Source organism: Eulemur rufifrons, chromosome 28 (assembly GCF_041146395.1).
Source record: "Eulemur rufifrons isolate Redbay chromosome 28, OSU_ERuf_1, whole genome shotgun sequence".
Lineage (NCBI taxonomy): Eukaryota > Metazoa > Chordata > Mammalia > Primates > Lemuridae > Eulemur > Eulemur rufifrons.
This window is the reverse complement of record NC_091010.1, coordinates 22,132,845-22,160,681: the sequence shown is the minus strand read 5'-3', so window position 1 is coordinate 22,160,681 and position 27,837 is coordinate 22,132,845. Positions and strand designations below refer to the sequence as shown.

General features: G+C 42.0%; 1 protein-coding gene across 6 annotated transcripts; it reads right to left on the bottom strand.

Annotated features, from left to right (window-relative positions):
* SAR1A (secretion associated Ras related GTPase 1A) lies at window positions 1-14,692 on the bottom strand. 6 transcript variants are annotated; one of them, XM_069460015.1, is made up of 9 exons: window positions 14,624-14,692; window positions 14,213-14,254; window positions 11,264-11,499; window positions 8,736-8,809; window positions 8,505-8,624; window positions 7,865-7,930; window positions 4,715-4,818; window positions 1,345-1,476; window positions 1-166 (listed from the first exon to the last, which is right to left on the bottom strand). In XM_069460015.1, the coding sequence occupies exons 4-9, from the start codon at window positions 8,791-8,793 to the stop codon at window positions 50-52; spliced, it is 597 nt and encodes a 198-aa protein (XP_069316116.1). In that variant the 5' UTR covers window positions 8,794-8,809; window positions 11,264-11,499; window positions 14,213-14,254; window positions 14,624-14,692; the 3' UTR covers window positions 1-49. The 6 variants fall into 6 exon arrangements, with proteins under 6 accessions (XP_069316116.1, XP_069316118.1, XP_069316115.1 ...); XM_069460017.1 differs by lacking the exon at window positions 11,264-11,499; XM_069460014.1 differs by lacking the exon at window positions 14,213-14,254.
* Between the last annotated feature and the right edge of the window lie 13,145 nt (window positions 14,693-27,837).

Genomic DNA, 27,837 nt, shown 5'->3' with positions numbered 1-27,837 from the left:
TAGGATCAGTCCAGAGAAGTAAAGCTCTTTTATTTTCACTGTCCAAACATCAGTCAATGTACTGGGAGAGCCAGCGGAAACCCTCGCCGTAGCCTTGCCTCTTGAGCACACTGCACATGAACACTTCCATGGGGCGGGCATTCAGCTCCTTCAGGGTCACATTCCCCTAATGGAGGCAAAACCAAGAAAGGCCTGTTAGCATCTTCATGGTGGAAAAGCTTAAAAGGGTGATTACTACAATCATTCCTTAAAAGCAAATCTAAGTAGGTATTAATTATAGAAATGTGGTCAAGGCCATACAGAAGACTTCCCCAGGGTTTCTTGCGCTCGGGATAGAATAAGCCGCACAGTTCTATTCCCAGCCTCTCTCTCTGAAGAGCAGTTTCTTTGAACACCCAACATTCATCTGGAGAGTTATGGCAGCAAACCAAGAAAAAGCCACTGGGTCCCACGGAACCAGCATGCTCTTTGATGGACAAAAGAGGTCTGAGACTGTTTAGAACTGATAACGGGTGGCATCAAGAAAACTAAGAATTCATGTGTAAACAACATTCATGCAAAAGAGGAGAAACTAAATGAACTAAAAGAGAACTAAAAGAAACAGATAACTAAGAAGAGGCAAGACTAAGGAACTGTAAAAAAGTCAGAAAAGTTATCACAGATCACAGAACAGGAAGATTTTTAAAAATTAAATATGCCAAAACCTCAAGCTGAAAAGACCAGAATGATTCCTGCTTAATTTAATCTGATCTAGATTTTTCTCTCTCATAAGCCTGCTTTTCCACAACAGAGTCCTCCTTCCAACTGAAGACAGCATAACCTGATCTGGAAGATGAGTTTTATTCCTGGTTTTATCACTCAACTTGCTATTAGACCTGAACAAATCACTCTGTTTCCTCACCTGCAAAATGCAGATAATACTCCTACCCCTCTCAGCAAGCAGCACTGAGGAAAATCAAGTGCTTTGATTTCAATGCTTGGAAAGTGAAATAAATAATTACTCTTCTTCATAACCTGAAATCTCCAGTCCAAAAAAAATTCACTTCTGGTTAAGAAGGGCTCTTTCAAAAGAGATTTCTCAGAATCGTATTTGAAAGATAATTAGAAAAATCTTAAAGAAGTTTGCCTTTTCTACCATTTCCTTCTGCCTCAAATACCTGAGGAATGAATCTAATTAGAAAATGGTTAAAGACAGACTATGCTCCTGCCTTCAGCAAGCTTACAAAATACCCAGAGTAAAACAAATCCTAAGCCTGTTTAAACTTTTGAAAGAAAAGGATAATCTAGACAGCAAAACATCACGTTTTAAAAGCTGTGAATGTCCCCTGAAGATTTTTCTCTTACCTTTCCTGTGGTCTGTCCATAAAGCCCAAATATCTCACGGAGTTTTTCTTCACTGATTGCATCTGTTCTGTCAATTTTGTTACCCAAGATAAGGATTGGCACATTGGATATTGTTTCATCAGTCATTAAAGCCTAAAGACAAGATAAAAAAATAAGAGCCAAGTGAGGAATCTACAAAAGCCCACCAGATAATGAACTTTGACTTCTACTATCCTTATAAGGCATTAAGTATAAGTAAAAATCTGATCTGTATATCTGAGTGATTAAAGGTTCATCTTGACATTATACAACACTCTTGACAGTAGATAAAAGTCCCTTAAGTGCCTCAAAATAACTAAAACTTAAGGTTATTTACAAGGCAGAACTGCCCCAACCTTAACTTGTGAGCTAATTCACTCACTCACAAACTACCCTAAGGATATCCATCGAGCACAGTTCTAAAAAATGAATGCTCTGGCTCCAGAGTCTCAAAGATGACTACAGGAAGTCCCCACGTATTAACTGAGTGCCCAGTGTATGCAAAGAACTATCTCAGGCACTGAGAGGGATACAAAAGGAAGGGTAAGACACACCCCTGTCCTCAAGAAATCCTTGGTCTATGTTCATATTTATGTTAACAAAGCTAAGTTTAGAACACAACATAGTGAATTATTCAGTGTCACAAAGAAGGGCGACAGAATATTAATATTAAAACAAGTTCAGGGAAATAAAATGGCAATTTTGGGCTTGAGGAAAGTCTTAGCAAAGATCTGGAACCTAGTAAGGAAGGGCAGCATTTAGGAGAAAAGGAAAAGGAAAAATATAAGCAGCTTTGCAGTAGGGTAAGAATTCAGGAAGCCACACCGAGTACTATGTAGCTGGATTAAAGCATTTATATTGATAAGCAGTGACAAAGTAAATGGGATGGGAAAGGATGACCCACATTATAGTACCAGTCTGAGGGGTTAGCTGCAACAGATCGTAAAGAGCACAAATCCAGAAGTTAGTGAATAAAATCTATACTTGCTGTATAATGAATTCAAAGAGTATCTGTGGTGCTCATATAAGAGATGATGATCCATCCTAAGGTAGAGCATTCAATGAATAGTGCAGGAGGCTTTTTAAAGAAAGAAGTAAAGAGATCAATGTCTAAACGATAATGAAGACAAAGAATCAAAGCTGGCACAGAACTCAAGCCTGGGCATCTAGTTCCCACCAACAGAAAGGCTAGGAAGCAAAGCAGAGTTGAAGGGATAAAGGGAGAATGTGCTTTGACTATATTAGTTTCTACTATGTAAGTTCACAGACTGCTGGGAGAGACCTGTAAGAAAATCACTAAAGACAACAGACATTGGCAAGGCGGGGAGTCTGAGATGTCAGGAAAGCCTTCCTAGAAGTGGTTATATCTGAACTCTGAGGTCTCTAAAGAACATTTTAAAATTTACCAGCAAAGGCCGGGTGTGGTGGCTCACACCTGTAATCCTAGCACTCTGGGAGGCCGAGGTGGGCGGATCGTTTGAGCTCAGGAGTTCGAGACCAGCCTGAGCAAGAGCAAGACCCCATCTCTACTAAAAATAGAAAGAAATTATATGGACAGCTAAAAATATATATAGAAAAAAAATTAGCCAGGCATGGTGGTGCATGCCTGTAGTCCCAGCTACTCGGGAGGCTGAGACAGGAGGATCGCTTGAGCTCAGGAGTCTGAGGTTGCTGTGAGCTAGGCTGACGCCACGGCACTCACTCTAGCCTGGGCAACAGAGTGAGACTCTGTCTCAAAAAAAAAAAAAAAAATTTACCAGCAAAAAGGGGTTGAGGGGTGAGTATAGGTGACAAAGCCAGGCAGAAATAGCTACTTGTGCATATTCAAGGAAGTATATGTTGTTTTCTTTGTTTGGAATATAGGTCAAGCTAGACACTAGAAAGAAAGGAAGCTATCTATAGAAATAAACAAAGGGAGGATTATGGAAGATCTTATGCGGTATGTGAAAGATTTGTAGATTTTATCATGAAAATGATAGAGAACTATCAAAGGATATTAAGCAGGGCAATGACAAATCTGAGAAAGTTCCTTACACCATTCAATGTATATCAGGGTTATGGTGGAATCTATAATAATTCACTAGTTTCTGGACTATATGTCTGGATAGGTGGTAGGAGAAGATGAATAGTTTCATTATAGGAAAATAGAATCAATACATGGAGTTATCTAGTAGGCGGTACCATGTATGAGGCTGGAGCTCAGGAAGAGTCTAGATGAGAGAAACTCATTTGAGAGTCATTGATAGGTAGGTGCCAGATGAAAGAACGGGAGTAAATGAGACCAGCTTGGGAGAAAATATGGACCCTGATTAACATCAATATTTAAGGACTAAGCAGAGGAACAAGTGCTTGTCAAAGAGACTGAGAAGTATCAGCCATAGAGATAGCACCAAAATTAAGAGCATAAAAGGGAGTTTAAAAAGAGAGAGAATGGCCAGTACCAAGAGATCAAGTAAGATAAGGACTGCCTGGCGGGCAATTCTACATGAGATTAGAGCTATAGATGTCAGAAACATACTTACAAACAACTTTGAGATAGGTTTAAATTGCCACGAACCAGAATACAGGGAGGCAGTGACAAATCAAAGAGAAAGAAGACATATAGGGTGAAGGAGTAGGGATAACAAAGGCAGTATTACAGAAACCATCAAGTCAACAAAGTGCAATGTTGACAAAGGAGAAAACTTGAAGTGATATTATCAAAGGATGAATGGGATCAAAACCGAAGGCTGAGAACAGACTGTGAAGGTCTGGCAAGTCATTCAGTGGGAGCGTGGGTAGGCACAACCTCAGGACGCAGATTCAGAAATGGAAAGAACAATCTGGGGAGGGGGTGGCTGATGAGAAATTACTTAATGGGCACGATATACACTATTCAGGTGACGGACACCCTAAAGCCCTGATTTGACCACTGCACAATCTATGCATGTAACAAAATTGTACTTGTACCCCATAAATTTATACAAATTTAAAAAATGTAAAGAACTCTAATATCTTTTAGTGCTTTACTACTATCATAAAGAGTATAAAGAATACGCCAACACTACTTATAAAGAGTTATTATACATGATACGTGAAAGGGAACACCATTTATTATGCTGAGACAACAGGCATAAATGAGGAATGTCCTAAGCAAACTGGGCCATAGTTACCCTATGATATAAACAACAAAGTTATTCAAGTTCAAGCTTAATTTCCTCAGGACACTGAAAAGCAATGTCTTAGATTTTAAAACATTTTCTTCCTACAACTAGGATTTTTCACCAAATGTTAAATACGATTAAGTACTGGCACTACTGAGCTGTATTCCTTAAAAGAAATAGAGGCCAAAAGGGGAAATATATAAACATACATTAAGCTCAACTTTGGATTCCATGAGGCGAGAATGATCAGCACAGTCCACCAGAAAGACAATCCCATTAATTGCTGGGAGATAATTTTTCCAAACCCGTCGTGCTAAAAGACAAATGTGTAGTTGTATCAATTAAAAAATATATATTTTAAAAATGAATACCCTAATGGTCAAATGGTGGCCAGGTTTCAGTAAGATTATACTCCCGATAGATTTCTCAAAGTCCTGGCCAGCAATAATTAAGTCAGAACAGAGGATGCAAACTGATGGTCCATGAGCTGAATGTGATTGTTGTAAATTTGAAAATCAGAGTTTCTGCCTTCCTTGAAAAATTGCAACATTTGCCAATCCTATCTCTACTTACACACATGCCAATAATCAGCTGAAAATGAATGGTGGCTGCCCGTTTGGATGATGTCTGAGCTCTTCGGTTTGCCAAAATTTCCACTACTCCCCGCTTGCTGTCTTACACCCAGTCAATTTTACTCACTTAAATGAACTGGCTTGCCCGTGGAGCAATTTTAGTTTGCAACCTCTGAGTTAAAGCATCAGGATACAAATTAATTATCCCTATTACTTTAGTCCCAAGTTAGTTTCTAACCAACTAGTGTATGGGTGTGCTGATACACTTATTGGCACAGCCCTCAGGTGGGACTAGGCCTGAGGAGTGGTTGAAGTCTCCAGGCCAGCTGCATCAGCCTCCCATATTTATCCCAGCATGCCTTATAAACGTTACTTTTGTTTGTGAGATAAAGCGGGAAAAGTTGGGAAGCAGTGCCTCAATTGTATTACAATTTCTAAGTCATTCATTTCTAGTCATTGCAATGTGATAAATAAGGAAGCAACTCGTCATCGGTTAATAATGCTTACCTCTGAAGAGTGGGACTGGGAAGGAGAGTTGGGGGAACTTTCACTTTCCGTATTTCTGTATGATTGAGTTTGATACCTTGAACCTTTACTGTTTCATAAATTAAAATTTTAAAGGTATACAAATAAAAAAAGGAAACCTCCAGATGTACAGTATTTTAGTAATTTCTGTAAAATGGTGGCTGGGTTATTAGTATGTTCGTTAAGTAAATTCTCCTCAGCCAAACAAAGCCAAACTATATACACATGAAGACATTTCCCTTCTTTCTTTAACAAAACCTGAAAGCTAAATTTATCACACTAAATAATCTACAACTCCCAGTTCAGGTATTTAAAACCATCTGGTGTCTACTCCTTCCGCATTTTCCAGATGGTCTTGGTTCAGTCTTATCTCACTCTGAATTTAAATGTCTAAGTAGTTACAAATCCTTTTGTGGAAGAAGCAGAAAAGACACCACATGTTCATTCCCACCCAAATGAAAATAATATAAGCTCATTATAGGAAAAAAGGAAACAAATAATTTATAATCACTCCATCAAAACACACCCCCTGTTAATGTTTCAGTATATTTTCTTCCAATCTTTTTTCTTTACAGGTATTTTAAATGATTATGACCATACTACATTTCAAGATATAAATATTAAGTGAATAAAATAAATGTAATTATATGCTAATGAAATCAACTATAGAATTATTAGGCTGAACCATTAGAAATGACCAATATTCTATTTACTTTCTTTTTCTTGAAATAGGAGTACAACGGCATCAGCATAGCTCACTGCAATCTCAAACTCCTGGGCTCAGGCGATCTGCCTGCCTCAGCCTCCCAAGTAGTCCCAAGTAGCTGGGACTAAAGGCCCATGCTACTACACCTGACTAATTTTTATATTTTTTATAGAGACGGGGTGTCCCTCTGTTGCCCAGGCTAGTCTTGAACTCCTGGCCTCAAGTGATCCTCCCACCAGGGCCTCCCAAAGTATTAGGCGTGAGCTACCCCATCTAGCCTTTGTTTTTTTGTTTTTTTGTTTTTTTTTTTCCCCTAAGAGGCAGGGTCTCTGTCACCCAGGCTGGACTACAGTGGTGCAATCATAGCTCACTGAAGCCTCAAACTCCTGGGATCAAACAATCCTCCTGCCTTGGTCTTCCAAAGTGCTGGGATTACAGGCATGAGCCACCACGCCTGGCTATTACCCTTAGTTGTCTACTAATTATAAACACGGATATTATGCTGAGTTATTCAACGATATATATTTTTAAAACTATATTACATTCAACCTAATACAGTGTTTCAAAAGGAGACTTCTCAACTCAAATCGATAACAAATGAGTAAATCTGACAGTATCTATAGTTTCTTTTCCCTACCTTCCCAGAATATTTATTCCTACATCTTAAATGTTTTACTTCTGCATCTAGAGTCTTATCAAATGTAAATGAAGTGTCCACTAGATAAAGATGCCCATTTTGTATGTCCTTAAAACACATGCAAGACACCTGATAGGAATCTGGGAATCAAACAGACATAGCCTAAGTAAGGCAAAAAGCACTTATGAGGAAAGCAAAAAGGTAGAAGAAACTATTCTACCAATGGTCCCAAATGGGTAGAGTATATAAAATATCAACTTAGATCAGAGTGGTCACATGTAGGCACTGTATTATTTTTGCAACTTTGACAAGTTTGAAATTACTTACAAATAATCAGTTGATTTCCTACATACTGACACGCCACTGAATAAAAAATACAAAAGGGACTTGATAACTAAATATAATATGTGATACTGTGTGGGACTTGTTCAAGAGGAAAAGATGCTATAAAAGAGATTAGTGAGACAACCAACCCCCAAAAAGAGAATATACACTACAGAGTAGATAAAAATAAAACTTCTTGGATTTGATAACTATTATGATTATATAAGGAAATATTCTTTGTTCTTAGGAAATAGGCACTACAGTCTTAAGGGGTTAAAGAGGCATGATATAATCACAAATGGTTCAGAAAAAGTACACATTAATATGTATTATAGACAGAGGAGGAGACTAATAAATCTGGGCAAAATGTATATGTGAGTGGAGTTCCCTGTATTATTTATGCAATTTTTGAGAAGTTTGAAATTACTTAAAAATATTAAGTGAATAAAACAACTTCATTGAAGTATTATAAGACCCCATTCCTAAATGCAAGTAATTTAACAGGTAAAAATAACACATTGCTTTAAAAAAGGGGGGGGGGGCACACAAAATGAACCACAAGTCAATACCATGCTTCCACTGAGTCGTCTCTTACCTTGCTCATGCCCACCAAGATCAAAAGTTGTAAAAGTCATTCCAGCAATTGTCAGCTCTTCTGATGCTGAAAAATTGTTTAAAAAAAAGAAAGAAATTTCTCAATCCAACGAGGCCCAACTACTAGTACCATAAGCCAATAACAATGCAAAACTTAACAAAGCTTTCACCTTGTAAAAAAAAGGATACAAAAAGCCAGGCATGGCAGCCCACGCCTGCAGTCCTAGCTACTAAGAAGGCTGAGGCAGGAGGATCGCTTGAGCCCAGGAGTTCGAGACCAGCTTGGGCAACAGTGACATTCCGTCTCAAGAAAAATAGAAAAAGAAAAGAATACAAGGGTGAAAATGCCCTTAAACTATTCTAAAAGCCAAAAGCTTTTCTCCAAGGTGTTTTTCTCCTTCTTGGATGTAGATATGGGAGATGTGTCCCATTACAGGACCAGTGACAAAAGATGATGGCAAAGTTCCAGAGGTTTAGACTCACAAGTATGTGACGTGAGTGTGTCCTATATGGAGTATTTTCAACTGAGTTGGCTTTTGGGACCTCAGTTAATACAAGAACTAAATCAACTACGGATTCATCCTCCAGGCCTGACAATGATCTTCAAAGATCAAACGGTCACCTGGTATTTTCAAACCTACTCGGATGCAGTGTTGGAACGTGTTGGCCCAATCTGTCATCTTTGAGCATGTGAAGAAGAGTGGTTTTTCCCGCATTGTCCAAACCCAAGAATACAAGTTTTCCAGATTTCTTGTAGAGTCCTAAAAGAAAAAAATTGTTAACATAAATTTGCTCTCTACATACCAAAGCCTATTTGTATTTAAATTGCTGAAGGAAATGCGCAAAGTTTGAAACCTTGAAAATGGCTTTACCTAGGAACTGGAGCACACTGCTGAAGCCATTGTAGATCCACTCGAAGATGAAAGACATTATTAATGCTTACTACCTGTATAAAATATGAAAGTAGCAAACATTAGCTTTCTGAATGCCAGTATAGTTCTAGAGAAGTTACCTCTCATTCCCTGGCCCCGATGGCATGTTTATAGTCCCATGTTTTCAGGCATAAGAAAGCAAAGAAGATAAACTCCCTCCCTCCTGAGACTTATAGATTTTGCAACCTGCAGGGAACCCTCTAGAATCCTCCTATCTGTACAAACTCCTGGTTTCCTAATAGTTTTCAATCTATAATACCCAGAGACCAATCAGCCTTGAACTTACTGAGAAAGGCCACGTTGGTCTTAATATTTATTCTGTACCTTTAAGCTTTAGCATAAAAGAAAAGGAAAAGAAAAAGTTAACCCAGCTAGTTGGAGACAAAGTGAATTAATGTTTCCACTGTCATCTATTTATTTGGGCAGCAAAGATATCCAGATTTTCTGTCTTTTAGATAATGGAACACAAGGATGTTTTCAGTGTAGATAAAACAGCCTTCTGTTGGAAGAAGATGCCATCTACAACTTTCATAGCAAGGGAAGTCAATGCCTGGCTTCGAAGCTTCAAAGGATAAGCTGACTCTCTTGTTAGGGGCTCAGGCAGCTGGTGACTTTAAGTTGAAGCAAATGCTTACTGACCATTTCAAAAATCCTAAGGCCTTTAAGAATTATGCTGAATCTACTCTTCCTACAGCCTGTCTGTTTACAGCATGGTTTACTAAATATTTCAAGACCGCTCTTGAGACCTACTGCTCAGAAAAAGATGACTTTCAAAATATTACTGCTCCTTGACAATGTACTCACTCACCCAAGAGTACTGATGGTGATGTACAAAGAGATGAATATTGTTTTCCTGCCTGCCAACACAAACATCTATTCTCCAGCCCATGGATCAAGGAGTCATTTTGACTTTCAAGTCTAATTATTTAAGAAATACATTTTGTAAGGCTATGACTGCCATAGGTAGTGATTCCTCTGATGGATCTGGACAAAGTAAATGGAAATCTTCTGGAAAGGATTCACCATTCTAGACACCATTAAGAACATTTGTGATTCATGTGAGGAGTCAAAATATCAACATTAATAGGAGTTTGAAAGAACCTGATTCCAACCCTCGTGGATGACTTTGAGGGATTCAAGACTCCAGAGGAGGAAGTAACTGCAGATGTGGTGGAAACAGCAAGAGAACTAGAATTAGAAGTGCAGCCTAAACAGGCAAGACAGCTCCCACCTATAATCCCAGCACTTTGGGAGGTTGAGGTGGGAGGATCACTTGATGCAAGGAGTCTGAGACCAACCTGGGCAACATAAGGAGACCCCATCTCTACAAAAAACACAAAAATTAGCAAGGCATGGTGGCATGGGCCTGTAGTCCCAGCTGCTTAGGAGGCTGAGGCAGGAGGATCCCTTAAGCCCAGGAATTCGAGGATACAGTGAGCTATGATGGTGCCACTGTACTCTAGCCTGGGCAACAGAGTGAGATCTTGTCCCTAAAAAATAAATAAGTGGAACCTGAAGACATGACTGAATTGCTGCAATCTCACAATAAAACTTGAACAGATGAGGAGCTGCTTCTTATGAATGAGCAAAGAGGCCAGGAGCGGAAACTCATGCCTGTAATCCCAGCACTCTAAGAGGCTGAGGCATGAGGATTGCTCGAGGCCAGGAGTTCAAGATCAGTCTGGGCAACATAGCAAGATCCCATCTCTATAAAAAATTCTCTAAGAATTAGCCAGACACAGTGGTGCACCCCTTTAGTCCCATCTACTTGGGAGGCTGAGGTGGCAGGATTACTTGAGCCCTGGAGTTCAAGGCTGCAATGAGCTATGATCATTGCACCACTGCACTCCAACCTGGATGACAGAGCAAGATCCTATCTCTTAAAAAAAAGAATAAATGAGCAAAGAAAGTGGATTTTTTTTTTTTATTGCCACTCTGATCCAAGTCCCAGAAATGGTTTATTGAGATGGAAATCTACTCCTGATGAAGATGTTGTGAATACTGTTGAAATGACAACAAAGGAGTTCTAATATTACATAAACTTAGTTGACAAAGCAGAGGCAGGTTTTGAGAGTACTGACTTTGATTTTGAAAGAAATTCTAACGTGGGTAAAATGCTATCAAACAGCATCACATGCTACAGAGAAATCTTTTGTGAAAGGAAGAGTCAATTGATATGGCAATTTCATCGTCTTATTTTCATAAATGGCCAGAATCACTCCAACCTTCAGCAATCAACACCCTCAGTCAGCAGCCATCAACATGAAGGCAAGACCCTCCACCAGCAAAAAGATTATGATTTGCTGAAGGCAGACGATTATTGGCAATTTTTAGCAAAAAAAAGTTATTTTTTAATTAAGGTATGTACATTGTTTTTTAGACATAAGGCTATTGCACACTTAATAAACATAAAAGTATAAACATAACTTCTATATTCACTGGCAACCCAAAGTAGTTGTGTGACTCACTTTATTGTGATACTTGCTTTATTACGGTGGTCTGGAACCAAACTTGCAATATCTCTGAGGTATGCCTGTACTTTCTTCTGTCACTGTGGGACTCACTCCTCTACTAGGCAGCTGCTCATTCACATCCCCGAGACACACCACTGCTGTCTACCAGTTAGCAACAGCTCTAGGAAATCAGTCCCAATAATGTGGATCAATCTCATCAATTGTCTGGATCACAATGTCATATAGATGAACTACGCAGAAAATAAAATTGAAAAGCATATTGACCTAAATGAAAAGCATATTTACCTATCCTTGCAAACAGCTCTAAAATCCTAAGTCCCCCAAAATCCTATTGGCTGGCACAATTTGCCCTGTTCCATTTACCAATGCTATGTCTTTTAAACAATATTTGTTTCACCTCTTTTGCAGATACGTGTCCCTACTTATAAAGAGACAATATCACTATTTTAGAGAAACATGAAGGGATAAGAAGAGAATCCTTTCATAATGTGAATAATCAAGCCCCAACCTGCTTTACAAATATGAATTTTCTTTAAAAAAGAATACCTGTTCAGGATATAGCAACAGGTTCCTAAGCAAGTACCTATCTTAATCAGTACTGATATTAAACATCACTTCTTCTGTTATCTCCCATAGGCCTAGACAAAACTAACCATGATCCAAAGCAACTAAAAGGTCCACATACATTGGTAATAAGCAAAAGGAACTCTGAGTGAAGTTAAGAGGGGAGGATCTAGAGACCTTGGTAGGTCTTAAGGATTCTCAGTCAGCATTTCCGGTCATGCTGAATTTTTGCCTCAACATCTCAGATTTGGTGCACAAAAAAGGAAGATTTCCACTTTTACTTCTCTCCAACAGCAGGAACATCTGAACACAAGGCTTTATACCAGATGTGACCAACTGTAATCAAGACTTTCAGGAACAGTAACCTATAAAAGGGTTACCTACAAAAATCCACCTATCTTCATTCAAAGAATGCTGGATGAAGAGTAAACTAAAAAATCGAGACAGTATGTTTTTTGGTTTTCATCTAATTACCGGGTTTTTAACAGGTCTATGGCCTGACCTATAAATTTTAGGGCCTGATTAGTGCTTACTTTTCATGACTCTTACAATAGAGAGTCAAATAAGGATTGGGAGTTTGGATGGAGGTACAGACTAAGCTTTTATGAAAACATACTAAATGAGGTTTTTGTTGTTGTGAGTTTTTTTGGGTTTTTTTTTTTTTTTTTTTTTGCCCTTTTCAGTAACATTCAAATACATTTTGGCAGAAAGACAGACCACATCAAACACGTTAAGTAACAGTTCTGTCTGGAAACTTAACCTGTACTTTAAATAGTCCTTTAACTTAAACATACTTACAAAGTTCCATGCTTAAGCTTCCATTTACTATAGATAAGTAAAAGAACAATGCACCTTTCCCCTGCACCTCCCCCAAACCAGACATCCTTCCCTCCTTTTCTCAATCTACCACTTGGAGAAGCGCAGCTCACCTTTAGAGAGCACCCCTCATTAGGATCACTCCCAATCTCATCATTCTTTACAACCCAACACATGTATATACATTCCTACTACACTGGTTTGCAGATACTTTATAGACTCTAAAAATTTTACATCACTTTGGAAGAATTCCTAATTAGGTGAATTCTGCAAAGGTGACAAAGGGAAAACCCCACACTAACAAATTTTTCATGGCAATAGAACTACTTTAATTTTCCAATTTATTTTCCCATGACATCCCTGTTTTAAAAGCCATACAATTCATCCCTCCAAAATAATCTATGGAGAGCAGCTGAAGAAATTTTTCAGGTGTGTTAAAAACAACAATAATAATAATCCTTACTAAATCTAAAGAGTTGGGTTGTACTGCTACCCAAAGTTAAAGAAATGGCCTTGGATGGCTCCTCTCTCCTTCAGATCTTAGTACCAACTAATCAGTAGTTTTACAATTTATACAGTACCTGCACACACACCTCATTTCATCCTCACACCAGCTCTACAAGGCAGGGATCATTTAGCCTCATTTAACAAGATGCAGACATTCCTACGTTAGCTGACTTGCCCAAGATTGCTCAGCTGAAAAACTAACAGTGCCAGGACTTAAACCCTCAGCTTTTAACACCAAAGTCTAAGCTCTTCTGTTAAAAGTATATAAAACTCAACTCCAAATCACAAAATTGCTTAAAAAAACATAAAACTTCCTTAACCCACCGACTACACAGATGATAATATTTCAAAGTTTTCTTCCTTATAATTCATCACACCTTTTTGATGGTGTTTTAATAACTAGCATTATATTTATTTTCTATTCTTGATCCAGTCTACCACCTTAAGGCAAGTTAGAAAACTCTAAAATTTAAGGGTTGTAAGCTATCAATAAAAACACCACTAATGTACCCAAAATGAAAACGTGCACATTTCAGGACTGATTCAAACAAATAGAAAGGAAGAGCACCAAACTGACCATCAGCCAATTAAAAAATTTACACATTACTTCTTATGCATACTCAGAACAACTTTAAGACACCATTCCATACAGATCCGGGTACCAGGCAGCTGGCTTTTACCTAAAAAAAAGTCTGCTCAGCTGCAGGGTAAATGTCAAAGGTAACCACATAGCAAATATCTCTCAGTCCCCTTTCGCAATCAAAGCAGATGGACTCAGGATAAAGAAGAAAAAACAAGAGCGAGGAAGAATACTAACAAAGACAATTTAGTGCCGACCCTCACAAATGTGCCCCTCACTCCTCGGCTAGAAACGTGAAGAAAACATTAATTTATTTAAAATGCACATGAGGGAATTTTTCCATGCACAGACGAGACAAGGGAAGTCAGGTGGAAGTAGAAAATACGGGGTTTGATCCAGGACAGGAGATGATATCCGAGAACTGACGTGGGGGGAGCCCTGGACTAGGAGCCCGTACACCTGGTTCCAGCGCTCACACTTGCCAGCTGCGGGGCCTTGGCGAGCCTCAGTGCCTGGGCCTGTAAAATAAGGATAATCAAGGGCTCCCACCCGAAGGCTGAGAGGCTCATCCAAGACAGAGGACATGAAGCCGTTTCGTAAATCTGAGCGCAAAGTACAGACAAGAAAACTGCTATCCGGCTCAGCAACAGCAAGACTCCCAAGCGGAACGCAGGTGGACCCTATACCCCAGAGGCCAGCAGGGGATGGAGGAGACCCGGCCGAGTCGGCCCGTCCCCGCCCAGAACCAGCCCGGCGGCCCCACAGAACCGCCTGCGTGTCACTTCCCTCCCCAACTCCGCCAGGGCGGCCTCCGCCCCGACTCCCCCACCGTCCACCCCAGCCCCTCTGGCTCTGGCTCCCTCCCCTGACGCTGCCCCCTAACTCACGACCCGGGGGGGATTCCTCCGGCAGCGGCGGGCAGCTAAGACCCTCCCTCCTTCACGGCACACAGACCAGCAGCAACCGGGACCGCCAGCCACTCGCCGGACGTACGTCACGCCTCCTCCCCCGAGACTTCCGGGCGCGTGCTTGCCCCGGCCCCGCCCCTTTCGTAACGTCACGCCGCTCTGCCTGGTGCCGCCCTACCAGCGACTCCAGCTGCGGAGAGGCGGGCATAGGGCGTGACGGAGCGCGCCCGCGGGTGGGCCCGGCTTGGCCCCGCCCACTCCTGGAGGGGGAGCGGGCCGCGCGAGACGTGGCAGTGCCGGGGCCCAGCGGGCGGGGCGGGGGCCTGGCGTGCCCTGGTGGCCTCGGGCTTTCGGCTCTGGCTGTCATCTTTCTTGCGTTCCCTAGGCGCACCGGCAAAGTCCGGAGTGGCGGCCGACAGTTGGGTAGGTTCTGGGAAAGAAGAGCTGACCTTGGGGCCCACCCAAGGTGTGTCCCGCCAAGCTTTCCCTTTAAGTCACATTTTCCCTGCCTGGGGGTGGCCTGTGTTTTAAAAGAACAGCTATTATTTATTCTACGCTTAAGTTCCAGGCAGTGCACTGGGTGTTTTACACGCTTTGTCTCATTTAACCTTCTTTACGGTCCTATGGAGCAGATACTGTTATTATCTCCATTTTACAAATGAGGGAACCGAAGTTCAGGATAGTCCAATAACCAAGCCCAAGTTCATACAGCTAAGTGGCAAAGCAACATGTTGGCCCCCACTGTACTTCGCGTGCATTTTCCTACTCAATTCTGACAGCCCTATGAGATTGGTATTGTTATTACCCCCGTTTTACAGAAAACAGTCAAACTGAAAGATAAATGGTGTTTTTAAATAGGAAGACTCAATATCTTGAAGATCTCAATTTTCCTTTAAAATTATAGTTGTTTGCCAGGCGCGGTGGCCGTTGCCTATAATCCCAGCTATTTGGGAGACCAAGAGGGGAAGAAGATCTGTTGTGCCCAGAAGTTCAAGGTTACAGTGAGCTATGATGACATCACTGCACTCCAGCCTGGGTTATAGAGCAAGATCCTGTCTCTAAAAAAAACCACAATAAACAAAATAAAATTATAAATTTAACATATTTCCAATAAAAGTACTAATAGGATTAATAGGTTCTGTGTGGATTTCTTTTACCACATTCACATAACTTATTACAGTATATTGTTATAATTGTTCTTTTTTATTACTAGTTATTGTTACTCTCTTACTGTGTCTGATTTATAAGTGAAACTTTCTCATAGGTATGTGTGTATAGGAAAAAACATAGTATATAGAGGATTTAGTGCTATCCATGGTTTCAGGCATCCACTGGGGGGGCCTGGACCCTACTACCCCTGTGCAGAGAGTATTAATGAGTGCTCTTGGCATAAATGACTGTGGAAGGGAAGGGTTGGAAGTGTAGGGAGAAGAAGTTGGGCTGTGATGAAGTCACAAAGAAAACCTCAGCTGACTCCACAGTGAACTCTGAAGCTGAGAGATGGACCTTCAGAGATGCCTTGTTGGGGTGAAGGGGATGACTTCTATGTTTGATCAGTCATTGGATACAGAGTGCTACAAGAAGGGAGTGTGACCAAGGGCAAGGCAGTTCCAAAGAGGGCTGACAGCTGAGGGTTGTCAGCCAGCACTCCTGGCATCTGTAAAGAATAAGGTTTTTATTCCTGAAAAGGGATCTGAGTGACACATCACATCATTCATTCCAGTTCCAAAGAGGTCTCCTATACACAAGGAAAACTAACTGTTTTCTCCCATTATGCTTTCAACACAGAACATTTCTGGCCACCAGAATGGGAGGAGAGGGTGTTCTACGTTAATCGATTGTCCAACACAAGTTGGGTGTCCTACAATTTAACTCAATTCTGACATAAACTGGAGTTAGTGCAGATCCTGCAGGGTAAGGGCTCAGTCCCACAGGACTTCCTCTCACTTTAGATGCCAATCACAAGCCCCAGGTTGGCACCTGTGCTCCTGACAGACCAGCTATAAAATGCAGGTTCGCACCACCGCCTCGTCAGTTTCAATCATTTGCTAGAATGGCTCACAGAACTCAGGGAAACATTTACTTAAGTTTACCAGTTTACCAGGAAACAATGTGTGTGTGTTTTAACTACCCTATTTGTTTCTAAAATTCATATGGAAAAATAAACAAGACTAGTTTGGAAACAGGCCAAAAAGAACAAGGAAAGGGGATCCAGCACTGTCAAATATTAAAACATATTCTAGAGCCTCAGTAATTTAAACTGGTGCACAAAAGACCAAAGAAACCAATGAAACAGAATAAAGCACAGAAATAGACCCAAGTACTTGCAGAAGTAAAACTAAAGTGGCATCTGGTACTCAAGCAATACTTGGGGGGCTGGGTGAGCAAGCTTACCACCTTCTCCCCTCCTTTCATGCTGGGATCTTGGGCATTGAATTTGAATCCTGCCTAGACATAGAATAGGGTCAGGCTATGTTCTGAGGCTTCTTACCAGCTTTTGATAAACCATGGGCTGTGTTTATGGGGCTCGGAACCCCAACGTGTGCATCCTGGAGGCACAGGGCTGCCCCAGTGCAAACTAGAGCGTTGGATCACTGGCTCTGGTGGGAGCCTGGTTGCACAAGGTTGGAGTGTCCAAATTACAAAGAGGGGCTTGGGAGGAAGGAGGGAGGAGCATGCAGGCAGAGTCTCAGAAAAGCTGCAACTCTACCTACCAGCCGGGCAGCCTTGAGCAAGTTGGCAAAGGCCCCAGACCACTGTATACCCTGTAAAATGGGTGAAGCAGGCATTGTTGTGCATGCAAAGTAGTTTTTCCAGAGTGTGTTTTCAATAGATGTTTCTATAATGTGTTTTTAAATAATAAAAGGGGTTGAGATAATTGTGTAGTCAAAAAAACTTAGAAATTGAACCCATAACTGACATACCACTCCAAATAAGTTCCAAGTCATTCAAAGATTTGTATATTTTGAAATGATACCATAAAAGTACTAGGAAAATAGAAGAAAGCATGGATTCCTTATAATCTTGGAATAGGGAAGAGCTTTCTGGCTATGACTGAAAATCTAGAAGCCATAAAAGATTGACAAATTCAACTACATAAAAATAAAAAACTTACATGGCAAAACCACAGCAATGATGACAACATATGCAAACTCCAAAGACAAAACAAGTTGAAAAGACATTTAATCACATCATAGGCAAGTGAAAAATAAGTATGAAAAAGACTAACAACAGAAAAATAGGCAAATGATAGGAACAAATAATTCATAGAAAAGGAAATATAAGTGCCTCCTAAGTATAATAAAATAATAGAAATATAGATAGTGTAGAATATATGGATATAGAAATTATACAGAAAATATATAGATATAGAATATGTAGATGCAGAAAATATATATACCTATTTCTATGTCTAGATATCTATATATAGTTATATCTGTACTGACAGAAGTAGATACAAAAACTAATAAAAGATAAATTTAAAACTTACTAAGATACCATTTTCACCCATCAGTTTGGCAAAAGTTTACCAGTGTATTGGTGGCAAGGCTGTTTTAGAAAAGTCGAGGAAGGCCCGCCCAGGTGCTATTTGGACGGGGACCCGAAATCACGTGACTGTTGGGGTAGAATGTTCTAGCCTGACAGCAGAGGCCCCGTGGCAGGAGCGTACCTGGCAGGTTCCAGGAAAATCTGGGAGGCCAGCGAAACCAGGCAAGGTGAGCAAGGGAAGTAGCAGGAGATGCGGTGAGAGAGGTGTGTGTGATTAGCAACTGCGGAGATTCTGAGGTTTTGCCTAACTCACAAGTTAACCGGTTAGCCTGTACAGTCTTTTGGGATTTCTGTGTGAGAGACAAAAGATTTTATTACCTCAAGCATAGCAAGCAGCAGGAACTTCCTGCTAGTGTCATTTCCACTTGCCCCCTTTCTCCCTCCTCCCCTCCAAGTACTACAATGGAGTGACACGGAGGATGGACATCGCCCAAACAATGGGTTTGCATCACAGCTAAGGAACCGAGGCCTTAGGGAACCCAAATCTTTCATTCATGGCTGCAAGTAAACCTGCTTGAACTTTGACTGACCCAGAGGGACACGTCATTACACTGGACAGCATACAAACCTGTGCCCTGAGCCCGTCCCAGAGAGAGACTGTGTCTTCCAAGGCCGTTTTATACAAACATCCTCGAAAAGACAGTCCACACCAAGGCAGCCAGGGCCTCTGCTTGAAAGAAGTGCAGAAATGCAGGATCTTCGTGTCTCTTAACAGGAGTCAAATCCGTAGAGCCTTGCAGGCCCTAGTGAGGACTTCAGCTTTTATTCTGACAATCTGGAGAGCCAATGGAGGCTTTGAGCAGAGGAATTTTAGGCAATTCTCCTCCCCACTCTATTCTTACTTCCCTATGCATTCCCAACATTAGGTAGACGGGCACTCGGAAGCTAAAATGAAAACTGAGGGGCAACCCTGGAAATTGTCAACATGCGGGTTATAGGAGGACATCAGTAACGCAGGTTCAGGGGAGTGATGGGGAGGGATGCTGGAGTGACCTAAGGAGGTGGGCAGGCAGTGCCCTTGGACACTGCATATTAGGAAAGTGGCTGTGAGGGATGGAGAGACACCAGGGAGCCCCAGGAGCGTGTGGGTCCAAAAAGGCCCTCACCCTCCTCAGCCAGCCCCTCATCTTTCCTTCTGCTTCCCCCCCCCACCCCGCCCCCAACCTAATGGAGAGAGGAGAGCACTGTTAAGTGCTATTGGGAGCGAGCCAGGAGTGGAGGGGAAGGTTGAAGATGTAGCACAGAGCAGGAAAAATTAATAGCGTGAGGACGTGAGGATGCAGAGAAAACCTAGGTGCAGGGCGTGGCTGAGGAGCGGATCACCAAGGGGGGAAAGAGGAGAGGTGGGTGATGGCCCCGGCAGAAAGGGAGGGATGTGAAGGTCGGTGGAGAGAGCTATTTTGGAGGATGCAATGAGCTGGTTGGAGCAATGGACTAGGATTGGTAACCACACTTGTCAGTCTCAGAGGAACTAACAGGATTGGAAGAGGAAGATGTTCAGTGTTCAGCTTTAAACCTATCTCCCAACCACATTATGTGGTGACTGTCACAATACATGGCTCTAATTGTTTTGTATTTTCTCAAGCCAAACTGTATCCAGCTTTATTAAGGATACTTGTCGCAAATAATCATGGTATTTCAGGTAGGACATGAACAGATAGTCATTAACAACTTTCAAACTCCCTTCCTCAATGGACTTCCAAAATCAGAGAGCCACTATAAAACCCAACAACATCTTCATTTGTTGCTCTGAACAGAGAAAGTTTAAGGTAAGGGTTGGTATTTCACATTCAGTATGTCATTTAACAACTTCTCACCGGCTGAACCTAACTTTCAAGAGATGAAATGAAAATGGCAGGATTTCCATTCTGAAGAGCCACAGTCTAAAAAAGGAAGTGCTGCTCTTTTGGGGAACACCATCTCAACGGTGTCACAGGAAAGTCCAGATTGCCTGACATACTGGTGACCCATTTGGGGGTCAGGTTCCAGCAGGTCTCTGGGCTTAACAGAATCAAGTGTATGTGAAAGAAGAGAGAGAAAAGGACATAAGGACACAGGTTAGCCAGGGTTCTCCAGAGAAGCAGATCCAGTAGGATATATAGAGACGTAAGAGAGGAGATTTATTATAGGGACTGGCAGTTCTGGAGGTCAGGAAGTCCCACAATCTGCACTCTGCAAGCTGGAGACCCGGGAAAGCCAGTGGTGTTACTCAGTCCAAGTCTGAAGGCCTGAGAACCAAGAGCTCTGACATCCAAGGGCAGGAGAGGATGGATGTTTCCTCTCTAGAAGAGACACTAAATTGCCCCTTCCTCTGCCTTTTTGTTCTATTCAGGCCCTGGAAGGATTGGATAATGCCCACCCACGTTGGTGAGGGGAATCTTCTTTATTCAGTCTACTAATTCAAATACTAATATCTTCCGGAAACACGGACAAAGACACACTCAGAAATCATGTCTTACCAGCTATCCGCACAGCTCAGTCGAGTTGACACATCAAATTTACCATCAAAGGACATAGAAATGAATTTTAGTTTTTTCACAGCATAAGACATTTGTGTCAAAGAGGCTAATGTGTATCAGTATCAGGGGACCCCTTCTCCTGGGAATCGAGTCTCTCCAAACTAGAAGAGAAAGGTGTTTTCTCCCAAATCCAACCAGCTTCACAGACATTCTATATTAGTGGCAAATGCCCCTTCCTCAAAAAACAATGACGTGTTCTGTGAGCTAAGAACATAGCCTGAAAAAAAATCAAACAGGCTGGGCCCGGTGGCTCACACCTGTAATCCTAGCACTCTGTGAGGCTGAAGAGGGAGGATAGCTTGAGCTCAGGAGTTTGAGACCAGCCTGAGCAAGAGTGAGACCCCATCTCTACCAAAATAGAAAAAGTTAGCCGGGTGTGGTAGCGCATGCCTGCAGTCCCAGCTACTCGGGAGGCTGAGGCAGGAGGATTGCTTGAGCCCAGGGGTTTGAGGTTGCAGTGAGCTATGACGGCACCACTGCAGTCCAGCCTGGGCGACAGAGTGAGACTCTGTCTCAAAAAAAAAAAAGGTGAAACAAATTCTGCATTTTTATAAAACTTGATAAAAATAAGAATTTCAAAGGACATAATAGAGTGAAAAGGAACCTAGAGGGTGGGAGAAAATATTTGTAAATCATGTATCTCTGCTGTCCCCAACCCCCAGGCTGCAGACCCATACTGGTCCATGGCCTGTTAGGACCAGGCCGCACAGCAGGAGGTGAGCTGCAGGTGGGCTCAAAGCTTCATCTGCACTTACAGCCGCTCCCCATCGCTCACATCACCACCTGACCTCTGCCTCCTGTCAGATCAGCAGCGGCATTAGATTCTCACAGGAGCTCGAACCCTACTGTAAACTGCACAGGTGGGGAACCTAGGTGGCAGGCTTGAATCATCCTGAAACCATCCCCCCTGCCCCCTGGTTTGTGGAAAAATCGTCTTCCAAGAAACTGGTCCCTGGTGCCAAAAATGTTGGGGACTGCTGATATACATTCGACAAACGGTTAATACCTCAGAATATATAAAGAACTCCTACAACTCAACAACAACAACAACAAAACTTGATTAAAAAATAGACACCCAGCCTGAGCAAGAGCGAGACCCCGTCTCTACTAAAAATAGAAAGAAAATTATCTGGCCAACTAAAAATATATACAGAAAAAAAATTAGCCAGGCATGGCGGCGCATGCCTGTAGTCCCAGCTAGTCGGGAGGCTGAGGCAGTAGGATTGCTTGAGCCCAGGAGTTTGAGGTTGCTGTGAGCTAGGCTGATGCCACGGCACTCACTCTAGCCCGGGCAACAAAGCGAGACTCTGTCTAAAAAAAAAAAAAAAAAAATAGACAAAGGGTTTGAAAAGACATTTCTCTAAAGAAGATATACAAATGGCCAAAAAACATGCAAAGATGCTCACAGGCAGGAGAGGACGGATGTTTAATCATCAGAGAAATGCAAATCAAAACCACAATGAGATACCACCTAACTCCCATTAGGATAGCTACTATCAAAAAAAACAAAATGGTGATTTTGTTTTCCGAAGATTATCTCTCTACATTTGGGGACTTTTCTGTAGAAAATCCCAGAAACATGCTGATTGGCCCTATTACAATGTACAGCCTCTAATATCAGCTCCCATGGCTCTGTGTACTTTTCTTGAGCAGCTTCTCCCACTTCCCTCGCGCTGACCCCCAATCCGATGTAGTTCTTTCTTCAAGCCTTCTAGACAATTTGTCACTCCAGCTGAAAAACCTGGTTCCTACCTCACGGAGATAATCGTTCCATTTCTTTGCCTGTCCCACTTTGCAAAACAACTTTCTGGATCAGCATGCATCCTTGTACCCTGCTGTGACCAGAGACAGAGTGCTGAAGGAAAAAGGTTTAATGCCAAGCAGGGGATCCCAGTCTATCTGAGTCTGGCCTGAATGAGGTTTAGGAAGAGGGGAAATGACATAGTTTTTTAAAACCAAAAAAACCTGCAAATTGTCTCTATCCTGAATTAGAACAGTGTTCCTGATTGGCTGGCAGTACTGGGGCTTGGGAGTTGGACAAGCACTGGTGGGGGGTGGGGAACGGGGATGGTGCCTGAAGGTGGTTCTCTGCATTTTCGGGGTTCCAGCCTTGGGAACATAGCTTCCAGCTGCCTCTGCTGCATGTGTGGGGGCCAGACTAGTATTTGAACCCTTCTTCCTTCTGGTGACATCTCCATGCCATTGCCTCCATCTGAAAATAATCCCCCAAGAGGTCCACTTGGGTCAGAGGAAATAGACTGGTAGAAATTCCTGGAGAGCTGGGTGTGGTGGCACGGGAGTGTAGTCCCGGTTATTAGGGGGGCAGAGGCGGGAGGATCACTTGAGCCTAGGAGTCTGAGTCCAGACTGGGCAATATAATGAAACCCTGTCTCAAAAAAAAAAAAAAACAAACCCACAAAATTCCTGGAGAGATAACTTTATTACTAGTAAAGTGGGTGAAGAAATTAAAAAAAAAAAATCTCCGAAAATCATGTGTGCTGGCAAGGATGTAGAGGGATTAGAATCCTAATGCATTGTTGGTGGGAACGTAAAACAATGCAGTTCTGTGGAAAACGGCATGGAGTTTCCTCAAAAAGTTAAAAATAGAATTACCTTACAATCCAGTGATTCCACTTCTAGTTTATACCCAGAAGAATTGAAAGCAGGGTTTCAAAAAGATATTTGTGCACACATATTCATAGCAGCATTATTCACAATAGTCAGCAGGTGGAAGCAACCCAAGTGTCCAGTGACGGATGAATGGATAAACGAAATGTGGTGTGTACATACAATGGAATATTATTCAGCCTTAAAAGGAAGGAAATTCTGACACATGCTACAACATAGTATCCTTAAGGATACTATACTAAGTGAAATAAGCCAATTGCAAGAAGGCAAATACTGTCTTGATTCTATTTATGTGAGGTACCTAGATTAGTCAAATTCATACAGACATAAGAATGGTGGTTACCATGGGCTGGGGGAGGAGAAGATGGAGAGTTATTGTTTAATCGGTATAGAGTTTCACTTTTGCAAGAGGAAAAGAGTTCTGGAGGCCAGGCATGGTGGCTCATGCCTGTAATCCTAGCACTCTGGGAGGCTGAGGCAGGAGGATCATTTGAGGTCAGGAGTTCAAGACCAGCCTGAGCAAAAGTGAGACCCCCATCTCTACTAAAAATAGAAAAACTTAGCTGGGCAACTAAAAATAGAAACAAAAAATTAGCCAAGCATGGTGGTACACATGTGCGTGTAGTCCCAGTTACTCAGGAGGCTGAGGCAGGAGGATCACTTGAGCCCAGGAGTTTGAGGTTGCTGTGAGCTACGCTGATGTCACGGCACTCCAGCCCGGGCAACAGAGTGTAACTGTCTCAAAAAAAAAAAGAGCTCTGGATACTGGTTGCCCAACAACGTGAATGTATTATACTTCATGCTACTGAATTGTACACTTGAAAATGGTTAAGATGGTACGTTTTATGTTATGTGTATTTTTACCAAATGAGAATTTCTGTTTACAATGCACACACTGTATTTGGCATCTGCAGCACCTTCAGCTTCCTGTGTCGGGTCTGTTCTGGCATCTCCATTTTCTGCAGGAGATACTTGCTGGCATCGGCTTTCCCCTTCTGCTCTTTGGCTAACTTCTCTCCCTTCTTTGCAGGGGCCTTTTTAGGCTTGGGCTTTGGAGGAGCAGTTTTAGCAGACAACCTTGCAGATCCTCTCTGTCTGTCTGTCACCTTGACTTTATCTCCTTAGCGTTCCCTTTGGCCTTTCTCTTGCGCTTGGTGGCCGGGGAGACTGGATGTAGGCGCTGGGTGCATGGATGCAGCTGTACATGGCTCTGGTTGGTCCCAGGCTTGCTCTAGCCTCTTCTTCATACTGCTCGGCTTTTCAATGTGTTTGTTAAATGCATTGATATGGTAAATGTAAACATTTAAAAATATTTAAACGTAGAAACTTAAAATATTAAATATTTAAAGTATCTCATGACTTTCGTGATCCTGTTTTGGCATGTCTCCAAGTACTTGGCATCTCAAGAAATGCAAGTATCCCAACCCTTTCTGACCTCAGAAAGTCTCAGCCTGGGAAAGCCAGGATGCTGGCCCCTCCCCTGGGTCCCAGGACTGTCTCCACACGCTCTCACATCACACCCAAAGACCAGCAATGGACTCTTTACCTTACTCACTCCCCAGACACATCACTACTTTCTGGAATTCCCTGCTCAACTCCCCTGATGACAGAACATCCAAACGGAACCTGAAGATTGTTTGGACCAAAGCTCTCACTGACAGTAAGCTGCCTCCCTGCAAGGGAAAGGGTCTTGCCCAAAGCCACGCAGCCTGACATTCTAGAGCCAGGACTCTGATCCAGGTCACTTTGCCCAAGCTCCAGGTGGCCTTTCCTGTTCTCTACCTCCACCTGACCTACTTCCACCACCTCCGAAAGCCCCCCCTGCCTCTGGCCACTGAGCAGGAAGCAGGGGAGGAGGAGGAGCTCTTTTGCTGGCTCTCCTTGGATGATCCCAGGGCAAGGATCATAGAACCACCTCACAGAGTTCAAGTGTTACATGAGCTCATGTTTGTGAAGTGCTTAATATAGTGCCTGACACACACAGGAACTCAGCGAGCCTCCCTCCCTTCATGTTGAGAGGTCCTTCCTTCTACACATTGCACGCACCTTCTCTCACTCACAGGCCACAGCTGCAACTGGGATTTAGTTCACAGAAGGAATGAAATATTTTTCCAGGAATATTTTCTTCTGTAATTGGTTAAGACCAATCCAGCCTCTGGGCTTCCAGGTAGGGTGACCAACTCATCCCGGGTTTCCCAGTTCCAACTCGTTTGAAAACTGAAAGTGCCACATCATGGGAACCCCTCAGTCCCTGCTCCTGGGTAGAGTGGACTGCAGAAATCCCCTGCCTGAGCACACCAGGGGACTCCAGCTGGTCTTCTTAAAGCAGGACGAAGGTCACAGAGGGTGACCCACTCCACTCAGTCCGGTGTCCAGGGAACAATAACCTGTGATAGTCATGAAGTGCCACTGTACAAGCAGGGTTGTGGGACATGAGTATGATCTCTTTTGGTGCTAGGGTTATGGATGATTCGTATTTGCAACACGAAGCCTACATGTCTAGTCCCTGGACCCTTAAAATGGTTAATATGGTTAAAAAAAACGAAAAAAGTCTAGTCATTAGAAACATTACAAGCCAAAAGTATTGCTGATGCAGAGACGCACGTATTCACATTGCAGGGTCAACCCAATACCTACAACATACTACGTTGGTCATAATGTGACTAAGGTAATAATAATTCCTAATTGAAAAGCATTAATTGAGGTCCCCAGCCAACTCAAGAAACATCTGAGGATGCAACAATAGTGAAACTATCTTTCTTCAAACTGCAGAAATTCCAACTACCTCTATATATGCAAAAAAGAAAAAAAAAAACCTAAACGGGGAAGCTTTACAAAATTGCCAAGTATCATATTACAGATAGCTAGACTTAGTAGAATAATGAGTTAGAGATTGCAGCAAATCCAGTAATATGCATGTTTTAGTGTGTGAATGCTAAATTATGGGAGTATATTGGTATGTAACTATTTGCCCCCAGGAAGCAATGACAGAGACTATTTGCCTCGAGGAAGCAACAAAAGAATCTGCCATTTTAGGCCAGGCTCATACCTATAATCCCAGCACTTTGGGAGGCCAAGGTGGGAGGATTGCTTGAGGCCAGGAGTTTGAGACCACCTGAGCAACATAACAAAACCCTTGTCTCAATAACAATAATAAATAATTTGCATTTTAGATTGATTCATTCAATATTTGTGAAACAAATATGTGAAGACCTATGCCAAGCATTGGAAATACAGTGGAAAACAAAAGAGAGACAGGGTCTCTGACCTCATGGAGCTTACAGTTTTGCAGCACTTGGAGATGATCTCCTAGATTTTAAATGGCCCAACTGGGACCCTCTCATCCCACAGATGGTCTTGAACCCTGCTTTGAGAATCACTACACCACTTTGTACTCCCCTTCACTGCCTCCTATGGTTGCCACCCAATAAATGCTTGTGGAATAACTAAAGAGATGAAGGTGTCCAAATGGCATGTCATACCATGGCTATCCCAGTATTTATAGAGCACTCATGCATTCAATAAATATGCTTGGATATTTTCTTTCATTTTTAAAAATAAATTTATTTATTTTAATTAATTAATTTATTTATTTTTGAGACAGGATCTCCTCTGCCCTGGGTAGAGTGCAGTGACATCCTCATAGCTCACTGCAACCTCCCACTCCTGGGCTCAAGCAATCCTCCTGCCTCAGCCTCCCAAGTAGCTGGGACTATAGGCACATGCCACCATGCTTGGCTAATTTTTGGTAGAGACAGGGTCTCACTCTTGCACAGGCTGGTCTGGAACTCCTGACCTCAAGTGATCCTCCTGCCATGGCCTCCCAAGGCACTAGGATTACAGGCGTGAGCCACTGCATCTAGCTGGATATTTTCTATGAGGGGGGAAAAGGGATATTGAACAGCATTGCACATCAGTAGGATGCCTTAAAATGCTTCTGTACCCATTACAGAAGCAAAACAATATTAAAAACACTTGGTACCTCTCCAGGGCCTCCTTAAAGTCTGATATCTCCTTAGCAAGAGAGCATGAGGCCTTTCATTATCGGCCTTCCTTTCTTGTCTGCCCTCCTTCTATTCTCCAACTTATACCCAGCATCCAAGCTACCTACATGTTAGGGTTCTGGAGCATGTCACATGGACTGGATTAAGAATCTGTGATTAACAGTACATCCGTATTATCTTTACATCAGTTTAAAAGAATTAGGTACATCTGTCAGTAATAAATAACATAAGATCTCAAAATGTATATAAAGTGTGATCCTATGCATCTTAGAAAAAACACTAAATTGCATAGTTATATGCTCAAATATATGTGTATAAAGGCATAGAGGAAAAATCCAGTGAACTGTTACATATGCTCATTATGTAATTAATTGTCTGAGTCATTTCACATAGTTTTGAATATTTTTATAAATGAAGCAAAATTCACATATTAGGTTAAAATAACAGGTCACAAAGGTGTAAGTCAGTTTCTCTAATTTGCTTTATAAATATA